General features: G+C 50.3%; 1 protein-coding gene across 2 annotated transcripts in view; it reads left to right on the top strand.

Annotated features, from left to right (window-relative positions):
* The first annotated feature begins 2,465 nt into the window (after positions 1–2,465).
* Positions 2,466–10,900, top strand: part of abcf3 (ATP-binding cassette, sub-family F (GCN20), member 3) — a 12,507-nt gene continuing 4,072 nt past the window's right edge. Inside the window, exons 1-12 of one of the 2 annotated variants that reach the window (XM_080890156.1) lie at positions 2,466–2,625; positions 3,050–3,197; positions 3,281–3,357; positions 5,636–5,691; positions 6,448–6,545; positions 6,618–6,740; positions 6,819–7,085; positions 7,211–7,291; positions 8,388–8,447; positions 8,520–8,576; positions 10,423–10,445; positions 10,523–10,578. In XM_080890156.1, coding sequence (XP_080746282.1) covers positions 2,553–2,625; positions 3,050–3,197; positions 3,281–3,357; positions 5,636–5,691; positions 6,448–6,545; positions 6,618–6,740; positions 6,819–7,085; positions 7,211–7,291; positions 8,388–8,447; positions 8,520–8,576; positions 10,423–10,445; positions 10,523–10,578 — 1,119 coding nt within the window. In that variant the 5' untranslated portion in view covers positions 2,466–2,552. The remainder of the gene's footprint in view (positions 2,626–3,049; positions 3,198–3,280; positions 3,358–5,635; positions 5,692–6,447; positions 6,546–6,617; positions 6,741–6,818; positions 7,086–7,210; positions 7,292–8,387; positions 8,448–8,519; positions 8,577–10,422; positions 10,446–10,522; positions 10,579–10,900) is intronic. The other variant, XM_080890155.1, reaches the window with a different exon arrangement.

The raw sequence follows: 10,900 nt of genomic DNA, 5'->3' as shown, positions 1-10,900 counted from the left end.
GTTGTAACAGCTGTCCTTGAGTCTGTTTGTTCGGGACCTCAGCAGCCTGAACCTCCTGCCAGACGGCAGCAGCTTAAACACCCGGTGTCCTGGGTGTGTGCAGTCCCGGAGGATGCTGCGTGCCCTCCTGAGACAGCGAGTGCTGTACAGGTCCTTCAGGGAGGGAAGAGGATGTCCAATGATTTTTGGGCCATATTGATGACCCTCTGGAGTGCCTTTCTGTGTGGTGTGGTGCAGCTGGAGAACCACACACAGGTGCAGTACGTCAGCACACTTTCAATGCACCAGCGGTAGAAGACGGTCAGCAGCTCCTTCAGGTCCATTTTTCTGAGGATTCTCAGAAAGTGGAGGCGCTGTTGGGCCTTCTTTAAACCCGCTGTGGTGTTTGAGCTCCATATACTAGTAGTGTAACACTACAATTGAGTGAGGAGACTCATTACTGGAATATTTCTAACATTTTGAGTTATTTTCCAGTGTTAGAAAATCAGCACTGCTCAGTGTTAGCCATTGTTGATCTTCAAAACTGACTAGGTTACTTTTAAACATATAACATAGTGTTGTATTTAACACTCAGAGGAGTGGACCCATATAGACACTCTCTAGTGTTAATTTAACACTGGAGATTTTGCTGTGTAGAGATGGGCAGTAACGTGTTACTGTAATCTGATTACTTTTTCAAGTAATGAGTAAAGTAAGGGATTACTATTGCAAAAACGGTAATTAGATTACTGTTACTTTCCCGTAGGAACGCTGTGTTACTAAAACCATGATTTTTTTGTGAGAATGTCTCACGACAGTGACGTAAGCGAGTGCGACGTTCGTGACAACAGCTGTGTGCAGATCAACAGTGGATCACATATCGAGTGCGGAGAGAGTATGAGCGTGCAGCGTTTAAAGCGTGGAAGTACTGACCTTACTTTGAGTTTGATTCCATAAAAAGTGACAAAAACATTAGTGCCCGCTGTGCGTGGGAAGAAAACTTCTTTTTACAGCGAAAAACCCCTAAACTTCCAAACAAGCACCGAGTAGCTGCCAAGGAAATTCACAGACAACCTTGTGGATTCTTCCACTGACCGCGGCACACCTGCACCAGGGTAAACCTCCGCCTGCCCCAGTCCTGCTTTACAGGTGAAAATAGAGCAACAGGACCGCTGAGTCTTTGACTTTATTTATTTTCTGCTGTGTTTTACTTGCATCTATTTGAAAGACTGAGTGAAAACACAAAAAATATTTTATTTTATGTGCTGGAATGTGCAGGAAATAGGTTTAAATGTTAAACTAATTTCTTCCAGTCAGAGAATGATGCAGATAATTAAATTTTTGCTTGATGCATAAAGTTAAAAGATTAAAACTAATAAAACAAGTTTTAAAAAGAGACTTTTGCATTTGATTACATTTTGTATGATGGATTATGCAGAAAAAGTAGAATTGGGCTGAAAGATCTATCACTTTATCACCTCTTCAGGTTGTAAATCATGTTTTTAAAAAGTAACTAAGTAATTAATTACTTTGAAAATAAGTCATCAGTAAAGAAACGGGATTACTTTTTTGGGGAAGCAATTAGTAATTAGTTACTGATTACTTTTTTCAAGTAACTTGACCAACACTGCTCACTACCACTGTAATACTTAATACTACTGTTACATTACTGTAGTACTACCACAGAGACACTGGAACAGAGAGCCTGGCGAGCAGTCACGATGCTGCTGAAATACTCCAATACTCTTTTAAGATTACTGCCCATCGTACTGTGTTCTGATTTTTTGCAGGCGATCACTGACAGGTATTTGTATATGTGTACAGCAATACTACAGTTGTTATTATAATATTACTTTTGTAATGCTCTTACTGCTTCTAATGCTGTAATACTACAACAGATACAGCCCAGTGCTTTGTACAATACTGCTACTGATACCACAGTACTATAACTATTTAATGCAATAATACTATTAACAATGTAATACAGTGCTTATAATAGTATAATACTGCTGGCACGCTACCATACTACTGCTAATACAGCAGTAATACTTGTCGTACTACTGTAATTCCCAGCTTTGTTGCGGTGAGCAGATCTCTGTACTCACTCATGTCGTTTTTATTATAATTTAATAAACAGGAGGAGGAGGTGCTCAGTGAGCAGCATGGACATGAGTCCATCACAGGGATAGCTCAGAGTCACAGAGGCTGAGCAGGTTTGAGCATGTGCAGAGGATGGCGGCTGAAGATGGAGCTGCCAGGCGGGCGGAGGAGAGGAAGATCTGAGAGGAGGCTCATGATGCAGGAGTCGCCGCCCTGCTGGCCAGCAGAGAGAATGCAGGTTTACGCTTGAGGGTTTTTTATTGTTTAGTTTATTTTATTTAAAATGACGTAACATCCTGGAAAAGTCAGGAATTCAGACAATAACAGGATTTTTTTTTCTTAAAAAAAGAAAAGAAAAGCAGGGGCTCCTTCACCGCTGACGTCAACCGCTCCACAAACGTCATCTCCCAGAGTTCACAGCGCTGTCGCATACCGGCACATGCGCGTCCAGGCGGTGTTCGGGGTCGGCTATCATGGCGACGTACGTGGACATCCTGAAGAGCGAGTTTCCTGAGATCGACGCGGAGCTGTTCGACTACATCACAGGTGAGAGGCCGGGCACCGGGCCGCTGTCCGGGGGGAGCGAGCCGCTGTCCGCCGGCCCGGAGCCGACGGGGGTTAGCCTGACAGCGGCTGCTCTTTAGCCAATGAGCTAACGAGCTAACCGGGTTGACAGCACTCAGAGCAGGGACACCGGCTAGCACGGCATAACCCGGCACGCCTGGACCTGAACCTGGGTTAGCACGGCCTGAGAGATCCACAGGTAGCGGAAACACGGAAGCAGCATTAGAGGAAGCAGAAACCCTGAGACTCAATTATTGATCCTGTGATTGATCCAGCCCAGAGGCAGCTGGTGGGGGCTCTGACATTAGGAGGGTTTCCACCAGCTTCTTCCTCGTGGTGTGTGAACGGGAGCAGACACGCAGCCTGGAGCTGCTGGTCCTCCTGCTGAGGTGTGTTTGTGTTTCAGGGGTTCTGGATGGCGGCGGGGCGGATTTCGAGGACAGCGAGGAGGTTTACGAAGCGGTCGGCGGCGTGCTGCAGGAGGTGTCAGCTGACAGTAAAAACGAAGATGACATCCGAGACATCTGTCTGCAGATGTTCAACACGCTGAAACTGTGAGGACTGGGTGGGCGGGGTCTGGGCCGTCGGGAGAGGTGGCGTGCTAATGTGAAGGTGTGTGTGTCTTTGTGTCTTTCAGAAACCACCACCGCGGCGCTCAGAGGCAGGTGCTGCTGGACGCTCCCGTGCAGCTCTCCCAGATCTCTGCAGACAGCGGTAAGGTCAACACGCGGAGGAGCACGCACACACACAGAGGCTGTAAGAGTGCAGAAACCAAACACACTCCTAACACGCACCTAACCAGAACACACCGTGTGTGTGTGTGTGTGTGTGTGTGTGTGTGTGTGTGTGTGTGTGTGTGTGTGTGCGCGCTACCAATCAAAAGTTTGGACACCTTCTCATTCGATGGTTTTTCGGAGTAATGTAGCAAAGAACAACTCTAAATATGTTTATATTTTAGCTTCCTCCCTTTGCTTTGTTGACAGCGCTGCAAACCCTCGGCCTTCTCTCAGTGAGCTTCATGATGTAGTCACCTGACATGGTTTCACCTCACAGGTGTGCCTGTCAGGGTTCATTTGACAGGTTGGTGCACAGCTGACAGCCTGTTTGACAACTGCTGGAATTTATCTTATGGCAAGAACCAATCAGCTGAGAGAAACAACAGTCCATCATTACTTTAAGAACTGAAGGTCAGTCAGTCCAGAAAACTGCTGAAACGCTGAATGTGTCCCCAAGTGCAGTCACAGAAACCATCCAGCACTGGGATCAAACTGGCTCACACGAGGACGCCCCAGGACAGGAAGACCAGGAGTCCCCTCTGCTGCTGAGGAAACATTCATCCGAGTCACCAGCCTCAGGAATCACAAGTTAACAGCAGCTCGGATCAGAGCCCAGATAGATGCCTCACAGAGCTCCAGCAGCAGACACATCTCTGCATGTTCAGAGGAGACTGTGTGAATCAGGCCTTTGTGTCAAATAGCTGCTGAGAAATCACGACTAAGGAAAAGCTACAAGAGAAGAGATTTGTTTGGGCCAAGAAACACAAGGAGTGGACGTTAGACCATCTGTGCTTTGGTCTGATGAGTCCACATCTGAGATCTTTGGCTCCACCAGTTCATGTCTTGTGAACTGATGGTCTCTACATGCATGGTTCCCACTGTGAAGCATGGGGGAGGAGGTGTGATGGTGTGAGGGGGCTTTGATGGTGACACTGTTGGGGATTTATTCCAAACTGAAGGCGCACTGACCCAGCATGGCTACAACAGCATCCTGCAGCAACATGCCATCATTTATTCTTCAACGGCACAATGAGCACAAACACAGCTCCAGGCTGTGTGAGGGCTCTGTGACCAAGGAGAGTGATGGAGTGGTGCGCCAGACACAGGCACCTAAACCCAGTGGAGATGGTTTGGGATGAGATGGAGCGCAGAGTGAAGGCAAAAGGGCCAACAGGTGCTCAGCATGTCTGGGAACTCTGTTGGAAACCATTTCAGGAGACGACCTCACGAAGCTCATGGAGAGAATAGAAATATAAAGCAAAGGGGGGCAATTCTGAAGAATGTAAAACTAGGGCTGAGTATCGTCACTGTGTCAGTTTTGACTCAGACAGTCAGAAATATTCTAATTCTGATCATTTATCAGCACACATCCATGTTTCATATCTGTGTATAAACCAAAGCTGACACTGAGACTTCATCAGAGGTGTGAGCATCACAGCAGGTGTAACTGAGGATCCAACAGAGAAACATGAAGCAGGTTTTCCTGTTCTGGCTTTTTATAGCAGAAAACCTTAAAAATATTCTGCAGTCGATCAAAAACTGAAGCAAACCATGAATCAACATGTGAACATGACCTGATGAGGTTTGATTACAGACACAGCTGAGCAGTCATTTGTTTCCATTCGTTCAGTTTGAACAGCAGAGACGAGGCTTTGCTGTCAGAGGCCGACAGCACTGAACACAGCAGCAGACTGGTGGCTAATAAACAGAGAATAATGCAGGAAGCAGAGATTTGATGGTAAACTGGTCTCTGAGTGCTGAGAGAGAGAGAGCTGTGCAGGAAGTACAGCAGCCAAAGTCAGAGGGAGCTCATGAGCATGGTTATCAAACGTGAAGCGCAGTTTGATCTTCTTTTGCCGCTGGTTCAGTCAGTGTTGGTCAGAGTGACGAAACCTGCAGCTTCAGGATCTGTGAGCCGTCGACTCTCAGCAGACGAGCTGCTGGAACAGTTCATGCTGGGTCTGACAGAAAGGTCACACTTGGACCTCTGACCCCTGTCCACCTTTGAAAGCAGCAACATCGGGCACGTGAGCATCAGATCTGGACCAGGGAGCATGCAAGAAGCTGGGCAGGTCTGATGAATCACGTTTTGACTCAGTCAGTTTAATGTCACGTGTGTGCCCACTACACCTGCTGTCTGCGAAGACAAACGCCATTAATATTATTACTTATTGATGTCATGTCATGTATTGATCTGCCCGTTTCCTTCTCCTCAGTTTCTGCAGCCAAAGACGCTGAGGGCATCTGGATGATGAGACGTGCTCAGAACACGGTATGTACCGGAAACCTGGGAGACTCGTTCGTGGTGACGTTAGCCTGGCTGCGCGGGACAAAGATTACAGCCTCTGACTAAAAAGTCAAAAAAGCCGTGATGGACGATCATCAATAAGCCTTCGATTCAATCAGCAGATGATTGATTTAGCACTAGCTTTAGCCTGCACGTGTCCGGGTTTGGTCACCAGCATTTGTGTATCGACACGTTAGTCTGCCAGTCAAACGAGATGGATGGAAACGTTCAGCACAGACGAGAGCCAATCAGAACTGAGTTGTGTAGAAAGGTGTGACGAATGTGGAAGTGGTCCAATCAGAAGCGACCTTCCTGCGCAGTCAGGTTCGATCTGCCCAGGAAACAGTTCAGCTAGCTTCCTGTTTCTCACAAAACGCGACAAAAAGGAGCAGCGACACATTTCACAGTGGATGTGATGAAAACACGGCCACTCAGGGGCAACGCGACAAACTGGAACGTCCTGATGCTGCTTCGACTAAAACCAGAAGAAAGTAGACGCCTAAATTACGACCAAAGCTAAATGAACACATGACAGATGTGAAAACCACATGAGCTCCTCAGACTGTCGGCAGAGTCACGAGGAGGCGAGCTGAAGGCGGGGTTGGGTCTCATCGGTCACACTGCGAGTTTGAACGCTCCGCATTAAATGCAGCGTGGCGTTCTGGCCCGCTGCTCTCGGCGGGACCTGTCTCTCAGGTTACGGCAGGTGTTACTGAGCGCTCCTCTGCTTTCTGTCTTCAGACGGTCGACGCCAAGAAGCTGGAGAAAGCCGAGGCGAAGCTGAAAGCCAAACACGAGCGCAGGAGCGAGAAGGACTCGCAGAAGGCCTCCAGCCCACTGTGAGTCCACCGTCCACCTGTCATCACCTGCACACACCTGTGCCCCTCTCACCTGTCCTCCTGTTTCCTCAGAGTCCTGGAGGAGGCGTCGGCCAGTCAGGCCAGCAGTAAGAAGGACAGCCGAGTCGACCAATCGGGGAAGAACCGCAGCTACGACATCCGCATCGAGAACTTTGACGTGTCCTTCGGAGAGAGGTGAGCGCTCGGAAAACACCAGCGGGGGCGCAGCGGGGTGGGACGGCTCGTTTTCTCACACTGCCGTTTGTGTCTCAGATGTCTGCTGCAGGGGGCGGAGCTGAGCCTGGCGTCGGGCCGGCGGTACGGCCTGATCGGCCGCAACGGCCTGGGGAAAACGACACTGCTGAAGATGCTGGCAAGTCGCAGTCTCCGTGTCCCGGCTCACATTTCCATCCTGCACGTGGAGCAGGAAGTGGCAGGGGACGAAACGTCGGCGCTGCAGAGCGTCCTGGAGAGCGACACGGTGCGGGAGGACCTGCTGGGCGAGGAGAGGAGGCTGAATGCTCGCATCGCCAATGGAACGTAAGAAAAACGCTCTGAGGCGTGACTCGCAGAACATCTCTCACATTTAATTCAGCTAATGAGAGTGCAGCAGGCGGCGTGTTTGTCCAATCAGCTGCAGCTGTCTCTGATGCGTGTTGTTTCAGTGCCGACGGGATGGAGAGCGTGCGGCTGTCCGAGATCTACGGAAAGCTGGAGGAGATCGAAGCTGACAAGGCGCCGGCCCGGTAACTATGACAACCGCACCGACACGCTGGTGTTCTTCTTCACTGGTGTTTTTCCCTGCAGCTGACAGGAAAGATTTCTCCTCGTCCTCTGCTGTGATCCTCCAAGGCGGCGGCGTGTTCGAGGCTCTGTGATAAAGTCGTACACGTCCGTGAGCTCGATAATGCTGCTATTACCCGGCCGGCAGGGAAAAAGACGGGTGCCCAGGTACACCGCGTTAAATCAGCCCCGCCCACAGAACACAGTGCGTAACCACAGAGTCTACGTCGGGCTGGAAAACGTTGTGAAGCCGCCGTGATTATTGGGATCCAGATGTGAGAAAACAAGTCTTAACGATGAGCCAACGGTCGGCGAGAGCAGGGCTGACGTGCAGACAGCTCGGTGGAGGCGATGAGTGCGGCTGCAGGCTGACACAGCACCCGACGCAGCGCCTCAAAACATGGAAAACCTTTAAATCTCCTGATGAAGTGAAAGTTAAGGCGGCGCGGTGGTTCTGGGGTTAGTGCTGCTGCCTCACAGCAGTCTGCAAGGGTTCCGCCCATAGTCCAGTCACATGATGTCAGGTTTGCCCCGACATAGGCTCCACCCCCACCGACCCTGAACAGATGGAAGTTAAAGGTCTAAATCCGGCCCCTTGTGTGTTCAGACAGCAGTACGAGCCTCTCGCTGATCATCAGGTCACTGAGCACGTGTGACGTCTGAGCGTGTCCGTTTACCTGTGTGATGAAGGACGCGCTTGAGAATCGAGAAGCTAGTCAGCACAGATGTGGTGATGAATTTGTAATCGTGAGGTCGATGGTTTGATCCCCGGCTCCTCAAGTTCACCTCTGTGTCTCGGGTAGAGGGCAGGTTTATGAGGAGTTTAACCAATAAGATGCATAAAAGCTGGTAGACCCGCCCACTGAGCACAAAGCCTCCATCCAGTCGCGTTCGTACCTCAAGTTAGACGTGAAGTGCTGTGAGAGGTTTTCACCAGCAGGGGGCGCCATGGCGAGGCTTCGCCTGCTGCTGATGTATCTACTCAGAGGACAAACACCGGAGAGGGTGTCGGTTTGAAACCCACAGACTAAAGAAGCTGTTATTCTCTCGTCCAATCAGAGCGTCTGTCATCCTGGCTGGTCTTGGATTTTCTCCCAGAATGCAACAGCAGGCCACAAAGTGAGTCACATGTCCCCCCCCCCCCCACACACACTCCTGTTTAGTGTCATGCTGAGTGTGTTTTCTCTGCAGGGAGTTCTCTGGAGGTTGGAGGATGAGACTGGCACTGGCCAGAGCTCTGTTTGCTCGGTAAGTGATGCACACACAGTCACACACACACACACACAGAGTCACACACACAAAAAAGAGTCACACACACAGAGTCACACACACAGAGTCACACACACAGAGTCACACACAGACGCAGAGTCACACGCAGAGTCACACACACACACACGCACACACACAGAGACACACACACACACAGAGACACACACACACACACACACACACACGCAGAGTCACACACGCACACACACAGACACACACACACACAGACACACACACACACACACACAGAGACACACACACACAGACACACACACACACACACAGAGACACACACACACAGACACACACACACACACACACAGTCACACACACACACAGAGACACACACACACACACACACACGCAGAGTCACAAACGCAGAGTCACACACACACACGCAGAGTCACAAACGCAGAGTCACACACACACACACAGAGACACACACACACAGAGACACACACACACAGACACACACACACACACAGACACACACACACACAAACACACACACAGAGACACACACACACAGACACACACACACACACACACGCACAGTCGCACACACAGACACACACACACACACACACGCACAGTCGCACACACGCACAGTCACACACACACACAGTCTCACACACACACAGTCACACACACACACACACACACAGTCACACACACGCACAGTCACACACACACACACACACACACACACAGTCACACACACGCACAGTCACACACACACACACACACACACACACAGTCACACACACGCACAGTCACACACACACACACACACACACGCACAGTCACACACACAGACACACACACACACACACACGCACAGTCACACACACACGCACAGTCACACACACAGACACACACACACACACACACGCACAGTCGCACACACAGACACACACACACACACACACGCACAGAGACACACACACACAGACACACACACACACACACACGCACAGTCGCACACACAGACACACACACACACGCACAGTCGCACACACGCACAGTCACACACACACAGTCGCACACACGCACAGTCACACACACACACAGTCTCACACACACACAGTCACACACACACACACACGCACAGTCACACACACGCACAGTCACACACACACACAGTCACACACACACACACACACAGTCACACACACGCACACACAGTCACACACACACACACACAGTCACACACACGCACAGTCACACACACACACACACAGTCACACACACGCACAGTCACACACACACACACACAGTCACACACACACGCACAGTCACACGCACAGTCACACACACAGTCACACGCACAGTCACACGCACAGTCACACACACAGTCACACGCACAGTCACACACACACACACACACAGACACACACGCACAGTCACACACACACACGCAGAGACACACACACACACGCAGAGACACACACACACACACACGCAGAGACACACACACACACACACGCAGAGACACACACACACACACACGCAGAGTCACACACACACACACACGCAGAGACACACACACACACACACGCAGAGTCACACACACACGCAGAGACACACACACACGCAGAGTCACACACACACACACACGCAGAGTCACACACACACACACGCAGAGACACACACACACACACACGCAGAGTCACACACACACACACACGCAGAGACACACACGCAGAGACACAGACACAGACACAGTCACACACACACACACACACACACACAGGGTAAAGATGACGGGAGTCTACAGATCGATGCTCAGCTGATGATTTCTTCTTCTCTGGTTTCTTTTCTGCAGGCCCGACCTCCTGCTGCTTGATGGTGAGTCACACCTCCCTCGCTGCAGCTGTGATGGGAGGAGGAGGTCTGTGACGTATTCTCCATGTTTTGTGTTTCAGAGCCCACCAACATGTTGGACGTCAGAGCTATTCTGTGGTTGGAGAACTACCTGCAGGTAAGGTTAGCCTCTCTCTGCAAACAGCGGCCTCGCTCACAGACGTGTGCGTGAGTGTTTCTCTCACACATGGATTCTTCTCACCTCAGTTTGTTTACACATCCTGACGATGTCACCTCACGTCCTGATAACGATCCCTGTCACTCAGTGTTAATGCTGGACGTGTTCAGACCACATTGATGAAAACAGGTCAGCCTGCTTCCTAATGAGGAGAAACTGGGGCGTGGCCATATTCAGACTGTAGGTTTAAAACGTTTGTGCGGTGGTGTCAGTGAACGAGGCAGGCTGCGTCGGTTATCTCAGCTGCACTAACCTCATAAGT

This window comes from Rhamphochromis sp. 'chilingali' (genome assembly GCF_963969265.1).
Source record: "Rhamphochromis sp. 'chilingali' genome assembly, chromosome: 8".
Taxonomy (NCBI): domain Eukaryota; kingdom Metazoa; phylum Chordata; class Actinopteri; order Cichliformes; family Cichlidae; genus Rhamphochromis; species Rhamphochromis sp. 'chilingali'.
The sequence above is the reverse complement of the archived record's forward strand: the minus strand, read 5'-3'. Positions and strand labels throughout refer to the sequence as shown.